This window comes from Megascapheus bottae, unplaced genomic scaffold (genome assembly GCF_031878675.1).
Source record: "Megascapheus bottae isolate mThoBot1 unplaced genomic scaffold, mThoBot2.hap1 HAP1_SCAFFOLD_40, whole genome shotgun sequence".
Classification (NCBI taxonomy): Eukaryota; Metazoa; Chordata; class Mammalia; order Rodentia; family Geomyidae; genus Megascapheus; species Megascapheus bottae.
The window spans coordinates 5,931,683-5,955,986 of NW_028327715.1; the positions used below are offsets into that span (position 1 = coordinate 5,931,683).

Consider the following 24,304-nt stretch of genomic DNA (forward strand, 5'->3'; position numbering starts at 1 on the left):
GAATGGCAAAAAAAATCTGTGTTTTGGGGGTTAATGGATGGGCCCAGAACAAATCATATTAAGTGAAGATAAGTCAAGTTCAGAAAGACAAATGACACATAGGCAGAGAGTAAATCTAAAATACATGGTGACATGAAAAGTCATAGAGGACTGTGGTCATTCATATATAGTGAGACCAAAGCAGGTACTCTTAGAGGAGGAATTAAGAGGTATAATGCCTCTCTGCTTCTGTCTATGGGGAGGATGAGGGAGGTACACAAAAGTGGAAGGACAGAGAGTGAACAAATGAAATAGTGATACTCAGTAGAAATCATGTTGAAAATGAACTATGTAGCTTGTAGAAGGAACAGAGGTGAAAAATGGGAGAGTATAAAGGAGGGGATGTCATTATCTAAAGACAAATATATTCATTACCTGACTTGTGATACGGTAACCCCTCTGTATATCACCTATGTAATAACAAGAAAAGTACAAAAGAAGCAAGAAAGCACAACACAAAAAGCTGCCACTCTAAACACTTAAACAGAAAGGTTCCATTGTTGAACTGATGTTGCAAAACTAAATGGGTCTATCACAAATCTGTCAAACTCAAAGACATAGAAAAATGATGAAAAAATTATAAGCAACTACTTTATGTGAGAACAAATCGCACTAATCATTTAGCTGTAGAGAAATATGAACCAGAATGTATGATCTAAGAAGCCATATAATGTCAGAGTCGTATGTACTTTTTAATTACATAACAATATTGCATTCATATTTTTATGGCTCACATTTTGATTACCTGGGATAGACTGGAAACTAATATTCACAAAAAATATGTGGGAAATAATGATGGTCAAATAGAAATCCATACTACCTGTGAAGTGTCTTGTGTGTATATATGCATGTGTACATGCACATGTATATATGTATACATATGTATATATTTGTATATATGTAGGCAAGTATGTCCGCGGCCAACTGAGTACACACAAAGAAAGCCTGAAGTTGGCATGTAGGAAGATCATAATGAGGACTAATCTTACACAGAGTGTCACTGTCTATATTTCTGCATAGTCATATTGTAGTATATGCTTGCACTGTTGTATCTTTTGGATTTCTCTGAAAAAGGTATAAAAGGTTATTATTCAAACCTTTCATTTCCCAGTATAATGAAACGTGGGAGATAAATGAGCACATAATATGCATAGATACAAGGTGATAAATAGTAATTTATTCTAATCACATATATATGAAATATGTGTGGACATAGGTATCTTTGTGTTTTGGGGTATTTATGTACATATTCATACATGAGATTCTATCTAAGTATATATTGTACATATTATACCCACAACACAGATAACAGTATTATATAAGCTATGCTATATGTAATACCTAATATAAACCAGATTTACTATATATACGGTACATATAAGCATATATAACATATATTCATACACAAAATACTCAGAATGCGGAATTTGCATTGGGGAAGTTCATATATAAAAACTGCACTACAGATATCACTGTCAGTATTTTTGCATGTTCATTGTAGCAGGAGAGGTACCTTTTTGATTTATTTGGATAAATGTATATCATGTTAAAAGAGAATATTGTCTTTCTTGTAGTTTTTTAGCTATATTATGCTTTTTGACCATTGCAAATTAAGTGTAGTGATCTGATTGTATCAATGGCATTTCTATGTGAGCTTAGTCACATGTCACTGATTGCTATTAAAAAAACATTCAGAATTATACCTACTTTCTGTTTCAAAATTATCTGATTAGTTCAAATAAGTTGCCTTACTTCTACTTCATTATTTTGTGGAAGCTGCTTTAAAGCATTAAGGGCTATTGCATCTGATGCAGCTACCACAGAAAGTTAAAATATTTCAATTTCTAATATACTTATGGGGTCAAGGCACACAAAAATGTATCTTTTCTCATTGTACCTTTGTGCTTATATTAGCACTATTCAAAAGAGCTGAAGCTGGGCACTGGTAACTCAGGCCTGCCATGCTAGCTACTCAGGAGACTGAGATCTGAGGATCACAATGCAAAGCCAGCCTAGGCAGGAAATCCATGAGACTCTGATCTCCAATTAATCACCAGAAAAACGAAGTGGCACTGAAACTCGAAGTGTTAGAGCCCCTAACCTTGAGGAGAAGAGCACAGGTGTCCAGGCCCAGATTTAAAGCCCCAGGATCCACAAAACAAAACAAGCTACCTATTCACCAATGAGTACATATAAAACTGCTGTATGTGGAAAAAATGAGGAATGAGTTTGCTCTAAAAATGGAATGATATCATTATCAGGAAAATGGATAAGAGAACTCAGCATGCTAAGCCAAATACATCACACTGAGGGTTAAATATCACATTTTTATCTCCATTTTGTAAATTTAGATTTAAGATGAATAATAGGAATGTATAAGAGGAACTTTTGGGGGAAGGATAGCAGTGGGGAGTATGGCACATGTATAAAATGCTCTTCAATATACTATCTGATCAACATTAATAAAGTCAGAGCAACTGTTGAAATTATTCCGAGAGTGGGGAGCACATGTATGGAGGATACTGGAAGCACCACTGTAAACAAAAAAGGTATTCCAATAAAAAAAAAACAAATGTGTAGAGATTCAGAATGAGAGCTTGAAGTTTAAAAAAATACCCAGATATTCAATTCTTCTATGAACATTGAATAATAGCAATATTAACTGAACACAAGGTAGTCAAACAAGTCAGGATGTCAAAACTGAAGCGTAATCATTCAAACTTTGCAAACCAGTGGAACATATTGAAATGCAACTGACCCTGTTCAGGTACTGGTCCAGGCTCTTAACTGAAGTGTATGCATTTGATGAAGAAGTCACATGGTTTTCTCTAGGAGGGAAACTTCCCTTCAATTCTGCATCATGTGGAAGTCTTTTCATAGAAGAGCCCTTGATGCTAGGCCTTGTGACAGGAGTATGTGCAAGAGACTGAGAGTGCGCAATCACCAAGGAAATTTCTTCAATGGCCTCCTTCATTCTGTCCACAGTCCTGTGAAGTTTGCCAAGGACAAATACCAGCATTTCGTTAGTCAATAAAGAATGCCTAAGGAACTTGAATTTCTGAGGACCAGGACAAAAGAATAAACGAAAAATGCCTTTGCATGCATTTACTGTCAGCAATAATGGAAAAGTATGACAACATGGCTGAATGCTAAGGAATTGTGAACAAACACATTTTTATGAGTATTTTGCAGGTATTGATCAAAAAATTTGTTAACTACGCATGTTAAATTTTACAATACTATACATAGAAGTAGTTATTGAAAGTAAGTGAGTAGGAACATATAAAATTATCATATACAAAATATTATTCCTGGCAGCATCAACAAATACTATATTCAAAAATTTTGCCTTACAATGAGATCTCAGTATATTCTAATTTTAGGAAGTCATTATAATTATGAGTTAAGAAATTTGCCTTTAATTATTACATATATCATTGGTAAAATAACTTATCCCCAACTGTGAACACTACAAAAACACACCTTTAAGCACCTGAGAGGGGAGTCAGAAAGCTATGAAGTTGTATGTATAGATCTAAATGCTGTTCAAGAATTTCCATATAGACTGGCACATACCTCAAAATAACAAAAATCTCCTTCTTGCTTTTCACACTGTAATTGTGATAATATATTCTTTGCTTTTTTCTTGTTCCTTTTCTCGGCATTTGCACGTATTTTCCAAATATATTCTCATATGTATTTTACATTGTCTTTTTTTAAAGTTGTGAAGATCATTACATAAATGAAGTGCATTCTGGGTGAAATAGACAACCTGAAAAAAAAAACAGTAAAAAGGCTATCTCAGTTTTTTAACCATAAAGGAACACATGTATCCATATTTTCTCATTCACTCTTCTGTCCAAGTGCATAAAAAGACTCTACTCCATGAAACCACTGCATGAAGCTTTGCATATAAATGAGTTACATCCCTGTTCTGGGTTAGCTTAGAGCCTAGGGAAGTTGAAAGGCAGTAAAATGACCACTGTCTGAATAGGGACTTTTCCTCCTCTGGCTACCGTCTCAGGAACAAAGGAAATTTAAATCTTTCTCAACATCTTCATTGGAAGGGGTGCTAGAGCTAAAATTCTTTGCGGACAGATACCTTGTCCATCATGTCAATACAATGCCAAAATGCATAGTTTGTTCACCGGTGGTGTCTCCATAGGTTAATATTCAGAAAAGGAAACTGATTCAGTTTTGAATATATAACACAATTTTAACATGGCATGAAGCCATGATTCTAAGTTCCTATTGTATATATGGGTTCCTGGCTTTCTTCCATGTGGTTATCGTGCATATTGATTCTTTTATCTGTGTATCCGATGTGAATCTATGCTGAGCTATATTTAAATTAGCCAATAAACATTTGATTTTATTTTCTGATCCAATTCATTAAAATGAAATATTCTGTTTTTTTGTGATATTAAACACCCTTCTCAAACACCTCTCAGACACAACTAGTTGGATTATGTCAGATTCTTCACTCGCTCAATCCACATACTGAAGTTCACAGCACAGCACACGATATATGTCTGTCCAAATCTTTGGCACTAATGATTTTAATATGAGCTTATGAATTTGAAACCTCTGAGAATAATTGAATTCGAAAGAAGCTAAGAGTTAGTAACAAAATAGGATTCACAATTCAGAATGCTTAGTCATCGATTGGGATTGAAACTTTTATCACATGAGGCATATATACTTATTTTTTTTTATTTTTCTTGGATGTAGGACCTGAATTCTGAGCCTGGGTGTTTCCTTGAGCTGCTCAGCCCAAGGCTACTGCCCTACCCCTTGAACCACAGCACCACCTCCATTTTTCTGGTGGTTAATTGGAGATAAGTGTCTTATGGATATTAGGGCCAGGGCTGGCTTTGAATCCTGATCCTCAGATCTCAGCCTCCTGACTAGGTAGGATTATAGGCATGAGACACCGTGCCCAGCTACATGAGGCATATTTATTATCCGAAGCACAAATCATAATCATCCATTTTGAGTGTAACTCTAAGTATCATATTGAATATAAGATATTGACATTTCTAAGGAGTGTCCCAATATTCATATTTATGAAATGAATTATAGAGCATTTAATGCTTTGTCCCACTGATTGTTTAGAGTAACCTGGGATATAAATTCCTTTGGCTATATTATTGAAAATACAAAGACACCTTGTAGGAGAAGATAGAATGTAAATAATGAACATACCAAAGGTTATGTTCTCTCACACATATCTTGCCATTCTGCTGCATTAGACTGAGTCATGTCCTGCCGAGAAAACCATTATCTTTTATCAGTCTCACCTACTAAAATCAGATAAATCATGGTATTTAGAGCAAAAGAAAATTTGATCCTTAAAGAAGCAAAAGTGCAAATCCTCAAGTATTCAAAGTAACCAAGAGCAGGGGCCAGGAGTTTGGCCTAGCGGTTAAAGTGCTTGCCTAGCATGCATGAAGACCCGGGTTCGATTCCTCGGTACCACATACATAGAAAAAAGTCAGAAGTGGTGCTGAGACTCAAGTGGTAGAGCTGTAGCCTTGAGAAAGTCCAAGGACAGTGCTCAGGCCCTGAGCTCAAACCCAGGACTGGCAAAAAAAAAATGTCTTCTAGGGCTGGGAGTTTGGCCTAGTGGTAGAGTGCTTGCCTAGCTTGCGCGAAGACCCTGGTTCGATTCCTCAGTAACACATACATAGATCAAAGCCAGAAATGGTGCTGAGACTCAAGTGGTAGAGTTCTAGCCTTGAGAAAATCCAAGGACAGTGCTTAGGCCCTGAGCTCAAGCCCAGCACTGGCAAAAAAAAAGTAAACAGTAGGGCCAGGAGCAGGAGTGGATAGTGAAACTTATTACGAAGCCCCATTCTGTGGCTTGCTCCACTGATCCTATTCAGAGAGCTTGATGACTTAAAAAATTATCAATTCACAAGGTCACTTTTGACCTGTAATGAAAAAGGCAAATGCAGTGTACTACTTTAATTATTCTGTGGATCTACTTCTAAGCTTACCTTTATTAGCTATCATTTTGATTGACCATTTAACATAACAGTAAATCTGTTGAGAAAATTTCCGTTAAATGACTTTTTAGAAGTAAATTGGACTACTTACCTTGCCCTCGTGCCTTCACTGGAGTTTGTAAACTTAGCTCTTCAGCCTCAGAGGACTGAGCAGCACACTTCTTCAAAAGAACTAAGCAAGGAGTCTGCAGAATAATGGGATGAACAATGAGCCAGTGGGAGATGTGGAGATCACATTCTGACAAGATGCTTGAACTTCCTCTCTTAGCAGGAATGGGACAGGAAAATGTGAGAAACATGTATATGACATGAAAGATCATGAATAGAGGGGCTGATACACGACTTGTATGGCCAGTATATCTTTTTAGGATGTAGAGCCATTGACCAGGAATCCAAACACCTATGTCCAGGCACAACTTCCTGACACACAGAGTGATAGCTAGGGTGCATAGTTCAACCAGGAATATATTGGGAATAAAAGCAAAACAGAAGGACAAGTCATGAGTTCAAGCCCCAATTCCAATACCAGGAAGTACATAAACGACAGATAGAAAAGACAGACTCATAGATGATAGATTGTATAATCATATCTGCACATAGGTACTTGTATTCAGGGAGGAATTATCTGAACATATTAATATTCAAAGACATCAGCAATCTAACTTGTTATGGAAGTCTAGGAGATAATTTTGAAACTTTTTGTATGGTGACAGTTTCTATGACTAATTTTTATCTTTATATTCATCACTATTCATTGCTTCAGAATTTTTCTGTGAAATGCTGTGTAACAATTAAAAGAAAAAATAAATACTTGACCTTTCTGACCCAGAGTCTATTAAACTAGCCTCAGGTATCTTCAGCTAATCACAGTCCTTTACTTATGATATTCAAATATCTATTGCTGAAGAAAGCACATAACCCTACATTCCTATACATGTTCTTTCTCATGATCTTTTCTTTTGTTCCAATTAATAGCACTGCTGAGAATTAGTCTCTTCACTAATAACACTTTTCTATGTTTTTAAATCTTCTTACTTAAGAAAGGCGAAAAAGCAGATTACATTGAAATGCAAACTTGCCTTCTCTTGTTTTCTAACACAGTAAGCTTAAACATAGGGCCTAAATGTTATCCCTTCCCTTTTTACAATCAAGGATACCATTCTACCACTTGAGTCATAGCTCCACTTCTGATTCTTTGCTGTCACTACTGGCTTCAATCTGATCCTCAGATCTCAGCTTCCTGAGTAGCTAGGATTCCAGGCATGAGTCCCTGGTGCCTAGCTCAAAGAAAATCTTTATACATATGTCTTGCCACTGAGCAAAAGATCAACACAGAAAAAAAAGCCATATAGTATGACGCTAAATGAAAGGACCTCCAGGATGTAGAAACAAAAGCCATATAATGAGTGATTGTTGTCCTTGATGTACTATGTTATCTCTCATCTGTTTTACTGTCCCTTGGTTATCTCATATTGTTATAATACTTCACCTTATTATCTGATATATTTTATATATGCTTAATTGGTTATTTGAAATAGGAGAGGGAAAGGGGGAAATTAAGTTGTGAGAGGGGATGGGGGAGGGAAATGGGAAACAGGACATGAGAAAGGGTATCAATATTTGTGAAGTAATGCACCTTCTATCTTATGAATATAATGTAACCCTACTATTAATTACAATAAAAATATATGGAAAAAAAGAATTGTGCTTGAGAGACAGCAAGGGAAGAGATGACATTGTCCACAAAGGACAATGTACTTTTTACTTGATGAATATAACTAACCCCTCTGTACATCACCTTTATAATGACAATAATACAAAATAACTAAATTAAAAGAACCATAGAAGGAATCTGTAGAATAATGATATAAACAAAACGAGCTGTGGGGAGTTGTGAAGATCACATTCTGACAAGATGAATTTCCTCTTTCAAGAGCAATGGAATATTAAATGTGAGAAGCCTGTCTGTGAAATGAAAGATCATATATACATGGGGCTCCGATAAGCCCTGTATGGCCAGTATGTCTTTTTTAGGATACAGAGGCCACTGACCAGTAATCCAAAGATGTATGTGCAGATACAACTTCCTCAGACACAGAATCATAGCTAGGGTGCCTATTTTGCCTAGTATTTCAGTTAGGAAAAAGCCAAAACAGGAGAGCAAGTCCTTGAGTTTAATCCCCAATGCCAGTACTAGGAGATAGTATCTGCACATATGTGTATTTATATCCAGAAAGGAATCATCTGAACATATTAAAATTCAAAAGCATCAGCAAACTATCTGGTTATAGGACTAAGTTAGTGGTTAATTTTTCTGGATGATGGCGGTTTCTATGGTTTTAGTGTTTCTTTTTCTTTATACTCATCTCCTAAATTGTTTTATGAAAAACTTTTTGCCAGTCTTTGGACTTGAACTCAGGGCCTGGGCACTGTCCTTGGACATTTTTTGCTCAACACTCGCACTCTGCCACTTGAGCCACAGCACTACATCTGGCTTTTTCTATGTAGGTGGTACTGAGGAATTGAACCCAGGGCTTCATGCATGCTAGGCAAGAACTCTACCACTAGGCTATGCTCCTGGCCCATTCTCCAATCTTTTAATTAAAACAGATTATTTTCTTTGGGCTCACCTACAACAATCCCCTGTGGTTTGGTTCCTAGTTAACATTTCTACTAAAAATAAAACCTACTTCCACCCATCACACCGTGCCCTTAAATCTCCCCTTCTATCCCTCTATGCCATGCTATACAACTTTTAATTCCTCAGATGTCCTGTCCAATCCCAACGTGTGCCAAACCAACCTCTGCATTGTCAAGTCCCTGGCCAGTCCCAATGATGCCGCTTTGGGTGCAGCTCCTCCTTGACCAGATGTATGGACCAAGGCTTTTCCTCCCCCTGTAAACTGGTCTTTCCAATTCCACAGTACACGCTGTACTCCCACACTTAGTTCAAAACTGTAAACACCCAAGCCCTAAACCCTCATCCAGGCCAACAGAAATGGGCCATTTTTCTCCCAGTTCTTGAGGGAGTAAACTTGGTGTCAATTATGGCATCCTTAGGGCTATCTGGTGGGAGTCCCCACCAATAACTCGGTGAACACTTACTCTCCTCTGTTGAGGGTTCTCCAACGCCCTGTGACTTTTACAAACTCAAATAAACATAAAAAAAGGCTGAAGTGGTAGAGAGCTAACATTAAGTTAAAAAAAAAGCTTAGAAACAGCACCCAGGCCGACTGAGGTCAAGCCTTTAGGGTACAGACAGACAGACACACACACACACACACACACAAACTACAAATGGATACATAGAGCAAAGTCTGCTGTACAAATAACTGGCTCAGGGACTAAAGCATGAGCTAACAGGAGATGGTTTTTACTGGATTCCTTCCTTCAACTCCACTCAGTCAGGTAAATGAACCCAGTAGGGTGACTCAGGCCTGGGGGTGGGATGGGCCACGGTGAGCCAATCACCACAGGTTGCTTCTGATTGGCTAATTGTAGGAGCGTCTTCATGAATCGTCCAATGAGAAGCGTCCATGGCAAGAGGCACATGCTGCCTGCATGAGTGGGGCTGTCTCCTCCTGAACTTTAATTCAGTCCCTGTGGTGGAGTCTCTGCTCAGCAACAACTCCCCCCATCCCAGTTGGGGAAGCTGAGCTGCTGTCCTGAGCATGGCCTCTAGGGCTCTTCCCTGGACACCAGCGCCCTCCACCCCGGGCCTTGGCCCCGCTGCTAACATTTCTCCGGGTTAGACTCCCACAGACATCATGGCCAGGGCTGGTTTCAGAGCCGCCCGCGGGGGTGTGGGGTGCAGTGCCTGTGGATCTCCGGTAGGACAGTGGGGTGCGCGGGGAGCAGGAAGTGGTGAGTGCGGACACCGGTCCATGGTCAGGATCCTGGGCGGGGTGGGGGGCTATCCGGAAGGCAGGGCCTCAGCTGGGTCTGGTAGGCCCTAGGGGGCCAGGTAGTGAAGAGCTCCTCCAGGTAGTGAAGGGCTCCTCAGCCCTCCAAGGCCTGGAGAAGGGCTGGGGCGGGGCGGGGCTGGCAGCGGGCACCTGAGTCCTAGGAGTCCTGCCACCCGGTCCTGGCCATCCTGTCTGCTTCAGAGGAGGTGAAGTCACCACAGGCTGTGTGGGGTGGAGGAATTTATTATTTGTAAGAAGGAGCAGGGGGAATGTGGTGTCCCCAGTCATCTGTCCCTTCTCCTAGTTTTCCTAAGAGACTTTTCAGGGACAAGGGAAGCAGGGTTTAAATCCCCGGACCATTCTGAGTGCTCCCAAGATAAATAATGTGACTTTTCACCTGTCTCCTAAATTACCAAACACATTGGAGATGGAGATCCATATGCACATCTGGTGGTGGTGGAAGTTGGAGAGATCTGTTGTCCTCTCTGACATGTGACTGATTTCAGGTTTGTTTTATGATGTCGATGTATGTGTGTGCATGTGTTTGTGTTCATGTATGAGTCTGGGCGCTAAATTCAGGGCCTGAGCTTTTTCACTCAGGCTGGTGCTCTACCACTTGTGCCACAGCTGCCCTTCCTGCTTTCTGGTGGATAATTGGAGATAAGAGTCTCACAGATGTTCCTGCCCAGTGTAGCTTTCAAATCTCATCCTCCTGAGTAGCCAGGATTATACAGGGTACTTCTGCCCCTGGCAACAGGATGAATGTTGACTTTTAATAGTTACTTTTTTGGGGGGGAGGGGGGATCATGAGTCTTGAACTCGGCCTGGGTCCTGTCCCTGAGCTCTTCAGCTCAAGGTGACTGCCCTACCCCTGAGCCACAACCTCACTTCTCATTTTTTAGTGATTAATTGGGGATAAGAGCCTCACAGCTTTTTAGTGCCCAAGCTGGCTTTGAAGCCTGTTCCTCAGATCTCAGCCTACTGAGTAGCTAGGATTACAGACATGAGCTTCTGTGCCAGGCTTTGTGCCTCCATTTCTGTGTCTTCCCGTTAGCCCCTGGAATTCATTTAGATAAATATAATATAGGATCAGAGTAGATGTTGATTTTCCTTCTTTGAACCTTGAGTCATATTTAATTGTTCTTTCAACAAGAGGTGAACTGTTTAAAATTAAAAAATCACAGTTCTGTATTACTTTTAACATTATTTAAATATTTCAATTAAGAGATACAATGCATTAAAACCAATATCAAAGTGTGTGTCTACAGGAAAACTCTTTAACTATTGTAAATATAATGAATTTTAGAGTAGAAGAGATGGAGTTGACAAAGTCAAAGTATTAAAATTTTCAGTACTATTCCAATACTGGTGGCTCACATCTGTAATCCATGCTACTGGAGTGTGAGATTTAAGAATCACAATTCCAAGCCTGTTTGGAAGAAAAGTCCATGAGATTCTTATTTCCAATTAACTACCGAAAAGTAAGAAGTAGAGCCTTGGCTTAAGTGGTAGAATGCCAGACCTGAGCAGAAAAACTCAGGGATGTTGCTCAGGACTGAGTTCAAATCCCAGGACCTGCACCAAAAAACAAAAACAAAAAAGGTGGGGGGAGCGGGCAAAATACTTTCAAAATAACATGCTGAGTTGATGTGTTGAGTTGAAAACTCACTCTTTAAATTAAAAGTGTGTGTGTGTGTGTGTGTGTGTGTGCGCGTGCGTGGGCGCGTGAGCGTGTGCATGCACATGCACATGGATGCGTTCTCAGGCACACACGCGCTTGGGTTCCTGCATTCGTGAGTGTTTATGCCTAATAGCTAGGATAATCGTAGCCGAGGCTATGTGCCCAGCTTGAAGAGCTTCTTTTTTCCTTTTCTTTTTTTGTAGATCATGGGGCTTGAACTCCAGGCCTGTCCCTGAGCTCTTCAGCTCAAGTCTACTGCCTTGCCCCTTGAGCCACAGCCCCACTTCCAGTTTTCTAGAGATTAATTGGAGATAAGAGTCTCAGACTCTTCAAACTTAATAGCTTCTTTCTGGAAGATAGGCTCCCAAACTGTACATCAGGGATTAATAATACCCCTGGATAACCCCGTGGTGCTATGAGGCCTGAATGTGTTAATTAGTATAAAAAGTGCTTAGAACAATGCCTGGCAGATAGAAAGCCCTCAATAACTCATATTACTTTGATCTTGAAATCACAGGGATCTTGTTTGTGATAGGACAGCCTGGCTGACTTTGTGGTGACCGAGTATCTCTCACCATGGAGGATCAGAGAGATGAGCCAGGAATTGCCTGTCAACCTGGCTTCTTCTGCAGTACGTTTGCTTGTGGCTAATGGAGATATTATCTTAAAAAAAAATCCTTGAGGATTTCAAATTGCTGGCTAACACATTGGTCCTAAAAGTTGATTGAGTTGTGAATAGGCATAAAAAATGAAAACAACTCAGAGGGCTCATATTCTCTTTACTATGCTGAAGTTAGATCTAAAATGCACTGGGATATGACAAATGATAAAGGAATTCTAGCTACTCACATACAGGGAGACCAGAAGAGAATTCTCTTGAAAGAATCACAAAGGTGCAATGCCTGAATACCTTTTCATATTTATATAAAATAATATATGTACTGAAATGAACTCCAAGATATAAAAACAATGGACTTTTTTTTTCCTTTTTTGCCAGTCCTGGGGCTTGCCCTCAGGGCCTGAGCACTGTCCTTGGTTTTTTTCCGCAAGGCAAGAGGCGCAGGCTGCCAGCTTGAGTGGGGCTGTCTCCTCCTGAACTTTAATTCAGTCCCTGTGGTGGAGTCTCTGCTCAGTAACAACTCCCCCCATCCCAGTTGGGGAAGCTGAGCTGTGGTCCTGAACCCGGCCTCTTGGGCTCTTCCCTGGATGCCAGCGCCCTCCACCCCGGGCCTTGGCCCCGCTGCTGACGTTTCTCCGGGTTAGACTCCCACAGACATCACCGCCCGGGCTGGTTTCAGAGCCGCCCACGGGTGTGTGGGGTGCAGTGCCTGTGGATCTCCGGGAGGACAGCGGGGTGGGTGCGGGGGAGCAGGAAGTGGTGAGTGCGGACACCCAGTCAGGATCCTGGGCGGGGTGGGGGGCAGATCCTGAAGGCAGGGCCTCAGCTGGGTCTGGTAGGCCCTAGGGGCCAGGTAGTGAAGAGCTCCTCCAGGTAGTGAAGGGCTCCTCAGCCCTCCAAGGCCTGGAGAAGGGCTGGGGCGGGGCGGGGCTGGCAGCGGGCACCTGAGTCCTAGGAGTCCTGCCACCCGGTCCTGGCCATCCTGTCTGCTCCAGAGGAGGTGAAGTCACCACAGGCTGTGTGGGGTGGAGGAATTTATTATTTGTAAGAAGGAGCAGGGGGAATGTGGTGTCCCCAGTCATCTGTCCCTTCTCCTAGTTTTCCTAAGAGACTTTTCAGGGCCAAGGAAAGCAGGGTTTAAATCCCTGGACCATTCTGAGTGCTCCCAAGATAAATAATGTGACTTTTCACCTATCTCCTAAATTACCAAACACATTGGAGATGGCGATCCATATGCACATCTGGTGGTGGTGGAAGTTGGAGAGATCTGTTGTCCTCTCTGACATGTGACTGATTTCAGGTTTGTTTTATGATGTCGATGTATGTGTGTGCATGTGTTTGTGTTCATGTATGAGTCTGGGCGCTAAATTCAGGGCCTGAGCTTGTTCACTCAGGCTGGTGCTCTACCACTTGTGCCACAGCTGCCCTTCCTGCTTTCTGGTGGATAATTGGAAATAAGAGTCTCACAGATGTTCCTGCCCAGTGTAGCTTTCAAATCTCATCCTCCTGAGTAGCCAGGCTTATACAGGGTACTTCTGCCCCTGGCAACAGGATGAATGTTGACTTTTAATAGTTACTTTTTTTGGGGGGGGAGGGGTCATGAGTCTTGAACTTGGCCTGGGTCCTGTCCCTGAGCTCTTCAGCTCAAGGTGACTGCCCTACCCCTGAGCCACAACCTCACTTCTCATTTTTTAGTGATTAATTGGGGATAAGAGCTTCACAGCTTTTTAGTGCCCAAGCTGGCTTTGAACCCTGTTCCTCAGATCTCAGCCTCCTGAGTAGCTAGGATTACAGGCATGAGCTTCTGTGCCAGGCTTTGTGCCTCCATTTCTGTGTCTTCCCGTTAGCCCCTGGAATTCATTTAGATAAATATAATATAGGATCAGAGTAGATGTTGATTTTCCTTCTTTGAACCTTGAGTCATATTTAATTGTTCTTTCAACAAGAGGTGAACTGTTTAAAATTAAAAAAATCACAGTTCTGTATTACTTTTAACACTATTTAAATATTTCAATTAAGAGATACAATGCAGGCAGGGAGTTTGGCCTAGTGGTTAAAGTGCTTGCCTAGCATGCATGAAGACCTGGGTTCGATTCCTTGGTACCACATACATAGAAAAAAGCTGGGAGTGGTGCTGAGGCTCAAGTGGTAGAGCTCTAGCCTTGAGAAAGTCCAAGGACAGTGCTCAGGCCCTGAGCTCAAGCCCAGGACTGGCAAAAAAAAAAAAGAGATACAATGCATTAAAACCAATATCAAAGTGTGTGTCTACAGGAAAACTCTTTAACTATTGTAAATATAATGAATTTTAGAGTAGAAGAGATGGAGTTGACAAAGTCAAAGTATTAAAATTTTCAGTACTATTCCAATAATGGTGGCTCACATCTGTAAATCCATGCTACTGGAGTGTGAGATTTAAGAATCACAATTCCAAGCCTGTTTGGAAGAAAAGTCCATGAGATTCTTATTTCCAATTAACTACCGAAAATAAGAAGTAGAGCCTTGGCTTAAGTGGTAGAATGCCAGACCTGAGCAGAAAAACCCAGGGATGTTGTTCAGGACTGAGTTCAAATCCCAGGACCTGCACCAAAAAACAAAAACAAAAAAGGTGGGGGGAGCGGGCAAAATGCTTTCAAAATAACATGCTGAGTTGATGTGTTGAGTTGAAAACTCACTCTTTAAATTAAAAGTGTGTGTGTGTGTGTGTGTGTGTGTGTGTGCGCGCGCGCGAGCGTGCGCATGCACAAGCACATGGATGCGTTCTCAGGCACACACACACTTGGGTTCCTGCATTCGTGAGTGTTTATGCCTAATAGCTAGGATAATCGTAGCCGAGGTTTTGTGCCCAGCTTGAAGAGCTTCTTTTTTCCTTTTCTTTTTTTGTAGGTCATGGAGCTTGAACTCCAGGCCTGTCCCTGAGCTCTTCAGCTCAAGTCTACTGCCTTGCCCCTTGAGCCACAGCCCCACTTCCAGTTTTCTAGAGATTAATTGGAGATAAGAGTCTCAGACTCTTCAAACTTAATAGCTTCTTTCTGGAAGATAGGCTCCCAAACTGTACATCAGGTATTAATAATACCCCTGGATAACCCCGTGCTGCTATGAGGACTGAATGTGTTATTAGTATAAAAAGTGCTTAGAACAATGCCTGGCAGATAGAAAGCCCTCAATAACTCATATTACTTTGATCTTGAAATCACAGGGATCTTGTTTGTGATAGGACAGCCTGGCTGACTTTGTGGTGACCGAGTATCTCTCACCATGGAGGAACAGAGAGATGAGCCAGGAATTGCCTGTCAACCTGGCTTCTTCTGCAGTACGTTTGCTTGTGGCTAATGGAGATATTCTCTTAAAAAAAATCCTTGAGGATTTCAAATTGCTGGCTAACACATTGGTCCTAAAAGTTGATTGAGTTGTGAATAGGTATAAAAAATGGAAACAACTCAGAGGGCTCATATTCTCTTTACTATGCTGAAGTTAGATCTAAAATGCACTGGGATATGACAAATGATAAAGGAATTCTAGCTACTCACATACAGGGAGACCAGAAGAGATTCTCTTGAAAGAATCACAAAGGTGCAATGCCTGAATACCTTTTCATATTTATATAAAATAATATATGTACTGAAATGAACTCCAAGATATAAAAACAATGGACTTTTTTTGTCCTTTTTTGCCAGTCCTGGGGCTTGCCCTCAGGGCCTGAGCACTGTCCTTGGGTTTTTTCCGCAAGGCCTAGCACTCTGCCACTTGAGCCATGGTATCATTTCTGGCTTTTTCTATGTATGTGGTACTGAGGAATTGAAGTCGGGTCTTTGTGCATGCTAGGCAAGCACTCTACTACAGCCAGGTTCCTAGCCTGGTCTATTTTTGTCTGAAAACTTGACACTACTGTCAGCATTAACGTCACCACCTAGTGCAGGAATAGGGTCAAATACTGACTGCGTGTAAGTTAATGTTGCACGATCTGTTCACAGGGCAATGACAGGAGGTATAGCTTCTTCATCCCCATCTTCTCTGTTGTTGCTGATGTTTCTGATCCTTTGGAATTCAGTGCTTAGTGTACTGGAAAGGAAGTCATTTTTCTCAGGAGGAATCAAACATGTATGTTTCTGCTTCACAGTGTTAAGAGTTTTAGAACTAGAAGACATTCAGCACAGCCTACAGATACTTCTACTCTAGTTTTGTGATATTTTGAGGTCTGAATCGGCCAAGCCCACCATTGTGGTTTGCCAGTAAATTCTTCATTACCATCATCAAAGCCAACATGAATGTTGTGCTCAAAATCAGATGAAGGAGAAATCTTTTTACCTTTTTTTGTTTGTTTTGGTCATGGGACTTGAACTCTGGGCGTGACTGCTGCCCCTGAGCTCTTCAGCTCAAGGCTACCCCCCTACCCATTTAGTTACAGCACCATTTCTGGGTTTTTGGTGGTTAAGTGGAGATAAGAGTCTCATGGACTTTAGTGCCCAGGCTGGCTTTGAACCAAGATCCTCAAATCTCAGCTTCCTGAGTAGCTAGGATTTCAAGTGTGAGCCATCTAGCCCAGGTTTTTATTTTCTTTTTCAGTGCTGGAGAAATGTGAACATAGTTATTCCTGGTTTTTACAAAGAACGGGAGGTGGGGAAGATGTTTCAAATTGATTCACTGATAAAGGATTTTGGATTCACTGATGAAGGATTTTTGCCTCTAGTGCCAAATATAACTGCTCCTCAGGAGGTGTGGTGGTGCTGGAGGCTGGTCTCCCAATTTTCTATTATCAGACATGATTCAGAATTTTGAAAAGATCATAAAAGCCAGCTATCATACTGCTTGATATTTATTTAAATAGGCTGAAGACACTGCATATAAAATTGTTTACAAGAGTCTGTCATCCCAGCCACTTGGGACTCCGATGTGGAAGAATCTCTTGTGCCCAGGAGTTTGATGCCATCTTGGGCATTATTAGGACAAGCAGGTGGCAGAGGAGGAAATATCTCTAGTTCCAGCCCTGTTGAAGAGCTCCAGAGGGGCTGGGAAGCTGCCAGAAGAGGAGCAGCATTGGAGCACGGCTGGGACAGCAGCTATACCCCAAGGACCAGATAGGACAGGTCTGGGCCAGAGTGGAAGTAAGACAGCCACTACTGCAAGTGGTCACAACTGTGAGAGCAGTGACCAGATGTTAATTATTCTTCCTCCTCCCCTCCCCCTCTCCCTGTCCCTCCCTGTCTTCCTCCTCTTCCTCCTCCCTCTCTTCCTCCTCCTCCTCCTTCTTCTTTTGTCAGCCATGGGGCTTGGACTCTGGGCCTGGACATTGTCCCTGAGCTCTTCAGCTCAAGGCTACCACCCTACCTCTTGGGCCACAGCTAGTGGTTAACTGGAGATAAGAGTTTTACAGACTTTTAGTGCCTGGGCTGGCTTTGAACCGTGATTCTCATATGTCAGCCTTGAGAGTAGCTATGATTACAAGTGTGAGCTTCCAGGGCCTGGCCAGATGTTGATTCTTAAGTGAAAGGCTGATTAACATCTGACCATGATGGGTCAGATGTTTTCCAGTTTCTGGGTTTATTGATAGAAGGAAACCCAGAAACATAACATTTACATGGATAGGTAGAAAAGAGCTTTGCTTTCTAAAGAAGGCAAAAATTGAATAGAATTGTAGAGAAGGGATGAGAAAAGAGCAAAATTGGTTCTTACTCTAGAAATCCTTTGTGTATTTTGGATACCGAGGCCAGGACTTGGATTTAGGCATTGTCTCTTAGTTTTTCATTAAAGGTGAGCACTCTACCACTTGAGCTACACCTGTATATCCAACTTTTTTTTACTACTTTATTGGGAAATAAGAATCTTACAGTTGGGGATGGGAGTTTGGCCTAGTGGTAGAGTGTTTGCTTAGCATGCATGAAGACCTGGATTCAATCCCTTGGTACCACATACATAGAAAAAGCTGGAAGTGGTGCTGTGGATCAAGTGGTAGAGCTCTAGCCTTGAGAAAGCCCAATGACAGTGTTCAGGCCCTGAATTCAAGCCCCAGAACTGGCCAAAAAAATAAAAAAGAATAGAAAAGGAAGAAAAGAAAAGAAAAAAATGTAACAGTGGCCCACACTGGCTTTGAAACTTGATCTTGAGATTTGGACTGATTCCAAATTTTTTGTAGATTGTGCGAAGCCTGAACGATATGAAAACTGAACTGGACATGTAGTTGGGGTTTGATTACCAACTCATTGGTGTTGTAAACAACAGATAATAGTTATCAAAAGTCATGACAAACTCCTATAGTACAGGTTATTGCCTTCAAAGAACAAACACAAGTGGTGGAACAAAAGCCATAAAAAACCTAAAGGACAGCATCTAGGCCCTGAGTTCAAAGCCCCCAAAGAAGTTGAGAATATACAAAGTTATTCCTGGTACAGAGATCCTAAAATACCTTGAAATCTGATAACCAATTGGAGTGTGTCTTTGATTCTTTTCTTTTCTTTTTTTTTTGGCTGGCACTAGGGGAATCGTTTATTCTCGGGCATGGCCCTCGCCGGCTCAGGACCACTCGGGTGTGGTCCCCACCCACTCGGTGGCCTGCGCCGTGGGCGCCGCAGACCAGTCCTCGGTGGCGGGCTGCGCGCTCCAGTCCTCGGTGGGGAACTGCTGGATGGGCACAGAGGGCACCTGTACGCCCTCGGACCACTCGGCCACCTCGGGCTGCGCAGCCGTGAACTCGGGGGCAGGTGCCGTCCACTCGCCCTGGAACGCCTCCTTGGTGATGGCCTTCTCCGCCGCAGCCTGCTCCTCCTTCTCGATTTCCTCGGGGTGGCGGTAGAAGTAGAGGTCGGGCATGACCTCCCACGGGTGCTCGCAAAAGATGGTGCCGCGCATGCGCAAGACTTCCCGGGCCAGCATCCACCACATGAGACCCACAGAGTGTGCGCCCTTGTTGTTGCAGGGGATGGCGATGTCCACGAGTCGGTGTTGCAGAGCGCGATGGTGGGCAGGTTGACGTAGGAGGCCTCGGTGATCGGCTGGTGGTCGGCCCGCGGGTCGGTCACCACCAGCAGGCGCGGCTCGCGGAAGGAGGCCTGGATCTGGTTGGTGAAGGTCCCCAGCGTGAAGCGCCCAGCGATGGGCGTGGCGCCCGTGGCCGCCGCGAACTTGAGCCAGGCGCGCTGGCCGGTGTTGCTGGAGGAGATGACGCTGACGTCGGCCGGGTTCTCAATGGCCACGATGGCGCGGGCGGCCAGCAGCAGCTTCTCCCAGGTCCTCTTGAGGTTGATGATGTAGATGCCGTCGGTCTTCCTCTTGTAGATGTACTGCTCCATCTGGAAGTCCAGGTTGGTGGCGCCCAGGTGGGTGCCCGCCGCCAGGAACTTGAGCACGTCCTCCTCCTTCATCTGCAGCACGTCCAAGGCTCCGGACATTGTGTGAATTTCCCTGGGAAGTTACGACGGGAATCAAGAACAACGTATGGAGCCCGGCCTGGTGAGCGCGGAAAGCCTTTGATTCTTTTCATAAGCTGTTTTCAAATATTGTCTGAATGCATGGGAACATGAACTCTGCCAGAGTGCTGCCTCTCTGTAGCATTGGCAGGCTGGGGACTGGCAGCCTGGCACCCCTGACTCACCCCTCTTAAACTGTCAATACTCAGGAAGCTCAGTTTGAAGCTCTCTTTGGCATGAAAGTCCATATCTCCAATTAATCACCAATAAGGCAGAAGTGGAGTCATGACTCAAGTAGTAGAATGCCAGGCCTGCACAAAACAACTTAAGGAGCCGGCCGAGGTGGCTCAAACCCGTAATCCTAGCTACTCACGAGGCTGAGATCTGAGGATCACAGTTGAAAGCCAGCCCTGGCATTAAAGACCATGAGACTCTTATCGCCAATTAACCACTAGAAAAGTGGAAGTGGTGCTATGGCTCAAGGGGTAGGGTGGTAGCCTTGAGCTGAAGAGCTCAGGAACAGGGCTCAGGCCCAGAGTCCAAGCCCTACAATGACAAAACAAAAACAAAAACAGCTTAAAAGGGATAACACTAGGCTGAGTTCAAGACCCACAGAACTGGCTATCTGGTAGGGAAAACATGTTATAGATTGGCCCCTTTAGTGGATAGTGACTATATAGTGAGATGGATTGGGATAAGCCTGAATGCGGTTACAACTGAATTGTCAGCTGCTGGATAATTAAATCATGTTCCCAAACCATAACATCTTAGTTGTCACAAGTGATAACAGATAAGTAGAATACAAGTCACAGCCTTCCCAGGTTGTAGGGAGTGTTTCATGACTGGTTGATTTTAGGCCTCTGGAAAAATCTTTCATGATGGTAAGAGTGGACTAGAAGGCGGTGTAGAGGAACCAGAGTTCCATTTCCTGGCTGCTAAAGTTTTCCTCAGTGTCCCATAGAATGACCTGTGCTGTGTTGTACCAGCCCAGTGCTAGTGGTCTCTAAGGCCTTGAAGCATTGCCGTGTTGGTTTCCATCAAACCATGAGCCACTGAGGCAGCTTCTCCCAGGCCCTTTTCTTTGTCTTTTTAGTATTTTGTTTTTGTCAGTGTATATGTGTGTATACTAGTCCCGAGGCTTAAACTCAAGACCTGGGCACTGTCTCTTACCTTTTTTGCTCTAGACTAGTGTTCTACCACTCAGCCATAGCTTCAACTTTTTTTTGATGATTGAGATATAAGCCTTAATGGACTTTTGTATCTTGTCTAGACTGGTTTCAGATCTCACACCTTAGCCTCTTGACCAGGTAGGATTATAGGCATGAGCCACTGGAACTCAACTGAAATGCCCGTTTGCATCTCCATTTCAGTAGGTTCTATTATGATGTGAGTGGAAGATGGAAAATTTCTTATTCAGGACTTGAGAGTATAGGATGAAATAGATTTCTTCAAATAAATTAGTTGTTTATTTCAGGCTAAATCTACATAATATAAACAAGTGTGGATTTACTGTGTAGGTGAATACTAGTCCATGCTCACTCTGGTGTGTCTTTCTAATCTTTTTCTGTATCCACACTTGCCAAAAGATGAATTACGTAGACATTCTTTATATATATAAATAGTTCTGTTCTGTTTTTGTGGTATCTTTGTTCAGTTTGGCTATCAGACTAATACTGGCTTCACAGAATGTGTGGCAAAGTTCTTTCCTTTTCCATTTTATGGAACATTCTTGATTCTTCTTTAAAGGACTGGGAGAATTCAGTAGTGAGCACATTTATTCTTGGGCTTTTCATTACAGTGAGACTATTACTGTTGGAACTATTATGACCAGCACTAAGGGGCTCAGGTGCTTTCCCTGCAGGTTTCACTTCTTTCAGATCTCACCCATACAGAGGGGAAGCTAGGATTATAGGCATGAGTTACTGGCCCCAGGAGATGGGAAATGCTCATTTCCAGCCAGAACTGGCCAAAAAAAAAAAGATGGCTGGATGGCTGGTGAATGTTAAATTGTTGACTAGGCAACACAATATATGTGTTTCTTTTGTTGTTGTTGTTAATAAGTTGAATCTCATTTCCAGTTCTGTGGCTTTTAACTCTTGCTTTTGGAATTATTTGTGGAATATTTTAGGAGACTGTGAACTTTGAGGATGTGGCCATCAATTTTACCTTGGAAGAATGGGCTTTACTAAGTCTTTCTCAAAGGAAGCTCTACCAAGATGTGATGGGGGAAACATTTAAGAACCTGGCCTCCATAGGTAAATATTCCCTTACTTAACTGTGAGCTGTTCCTGCCCTTGGTAATGCTGCATGATTTAGAATGAAAAATGGAACATGTAGATGAATATATGACTGTAAATATACCATGATCTCATTATGCCATGAAATGTGATGTAGTCTTAATATTGTTTCTGTAATGTTGAAGGAATCAATGGTTTCTGTGTTTGTATTTTAGAAAAGAAGCAGGGACAAGAAAATAGTGAAGTGAACCAAAACTCCAGGGAAGAAAAAAGGTAATTGCACTAAGCAGAAACAATACTGTTCTTTCAAATATTGTAGGGTGGCAGGAAATTTTTAAACTAAACAGATAACGCAAATACATAAGGATAGAAATTGACTTAATCTTAGGACATTTTTCTTTTAACATGTATACAAGTGGAGTTCCAAAATTTGTAAATTCAGAAGTCTAAAATATGACACTATGGAGACCATTTGGAGAAGACCATGCAGTCACAGGAGATACTTTTTTAATGGTTTAGTGCTTTAAAAAAAGTTCTTAGTTTGTCTGCCTTTTGTTTTTCAGAACTATATTTTTAGAGAGGCTCTATGGATCTGAAGAAGAGAGTCAGTTTAATGAAGCCTTCCAACAGAATGTAGAACATACCATGAATAAGAAAACTCTACCCAGACTTGCATCTTTCAAAAACTATATGTTTGGAGAAACCATCCTTGCTCCTTCACCCATGGGTATGCCTTTCAGAGCTCACACAGGACAAATATCTTTTCAGTATCAGGACATATCAGTATATGTGGACAGCCACAACACTCATAAAGAATATGGGAGAGCTTACAGGAAATTCCATCAGGGGAAAATCAGCTGTGGAATGCACAATGAGGAAAATCCATTTGCAGCTAAACAATGTGAAAACTACTTTAGCAGTTTTTTTCACAGACAAGAAAAAATTGACACTGAAGTTAAACACTGCTGTGAAAGTATGCATTGTAGAAGATCTTGCCCTCATTCTGGTATTCTTCAAGGGCATGAAAGAATCCACCCTGGTGAGAAACCCTTGGCATATGAGCAATGTGGGAAATCCTCTTTTTCTAGTTCTCTTAAAGCACATGAAAGAATTGACACTGTCAAGAAACCCTATAGATGTAAGCAATGTGGAAAAACATTCGCTTTTTCTGGTGCCCTTCGAAGACATGAAAAAGTCACACTGGAGAAAACCCCTATGAATGTATGCAATGTGGGAAAACCTTCCCTTTCTCTAGTTACCTTAAAGAACATGAAAGGATTCACACTGGAGAGAAACCCTATGGGTGTAAGCAATGTGGGAAAACATACGTTTTTCGCAGTTCCCTTGGCAGACATGAAAGAAGTCACACTGGCCACAAACCCTACACATGTAAGCAATGTGGGAAAACATTCATTCTTCTCCATTTCCTTCAAAGACATGAAAGAATTCACACTGGAGAGAAACCCTATGGATGTAAGCAGTGTGGGAAAACATTTGTGTTTCCCTGTTCCCTTCGAAGACATGAAAGAATTCACACTGGAGAGAAACCCTATAAATGTAAGCAATGTGGGAAAGCATTTGTTCTTCCCTACCATCTTCACAGACATGAAAGAATACACTAAAGAGAAACCGTACAGATTTAAGCAGTATGGGAAAATATTTGTTCTTATTATAACTCTGATTACCTAGAGTTATAGGATGAGCCCCTGGCTCCTGGCTGTTTTTGCTCTTTTGAAACAGGATCTCACTCTGAGTGTAACCCTGGCTAGCTTAGGGCTAGTGATTTTCCTTCAAGAGGAGAAGCTGTTTCCTCTGTATCCTTACAGTTATCATTGCTATTTGGTATGCTGGGATGAAGAGAGTTCTTGGCATAGACTGCTCTTTTTCTGCAATAATAAACCAATCTAGGAACAGAGCCCCGTGATCCTCTGTACCCTGAGCTTTGGGAGAGTGTAAGTAGCTGTTGATTTAGATACAGGCATCTCCCAAGGTCCCCAGCTGGGGATGGGATCCCTGAGATTTCCAGAAGGAAGTGGGCAGATACCAGCAGCCTGCCTGGAAGATAGCAGTAGCTGAGTGAAGGATGGGTGGGTGAGGAGGCATGCCTCAATCTTTTCACTCACTGTAGATCTCACTGTCCCGGGCTGATATGAAACAACAGCATAAAAATATTGCATGCATTTTGTAATACTGAACATGTAACTTTTCTGTGCACACACACACATACACACACACACACACACACACACAGATATGTGTGGCACCAGTAGTACTGAGGATTGAACTCAGGACTGGACATTGTCCCTTAGCTTTTGAACTCAAGACTATAGCTCTACCACTTGAGCCACATCTCCAGTTCTGGCTTTTTTACTGATTAAATGATGATGACTCACAGACTTTCCTGTGCGCCCCTAA

The 24,304-nt window shown here is 42.1% G+C and overlaps 1 protein-coding gene and 1 pseudogene across 7 annotated transcripts in view; one reads left to right on the forward strand and one right to left on the reverse strand.

Annotated features, from left to right (window-relative positions):
- The window catches only part of LOC150039413 (uncharacterized), a 510,688-nt gene extending 487,045 nt beyond the window's left edge, over positions 1 to 23,643 (forward strand). For 6 of the 7 annotated variants that reach the window (XM_090327882.1, XM_090327885.1, XM_090327886.1 and 3 more), the window contains 3 exons: positions 21,781 to 21,907; positions 22,105 to 22,162; positions 22,453 to 23,640. In XM_090327882.1, the coding sequence (XP_090184008.1) occupies positions 21,781 to 21,907; positions 22,105 to 22,162; positions 22,453 to 23,578 (1,311 nt within the window). In that variant the 3' untranslated portion in view covers positions 23,579 to 23,640. Of the gene's footprint in view, positions 1 to 21,780; positions 21,908 to 22,104; positions 22,163 to 22,452 lie in introns of all 7 variants that reach the window. The other variant, XM_090327889.1, reaches the window with a different exon arrangement.
- LOC150039433 (small ribosomal subunit protein uS2 pseudogene) lies at positions 18,715 to 19,692 on the reverse strand (annotated as a pseudogene).
- Positions 23,644 to 24,304: the final 661 nt, after the last annotated feature.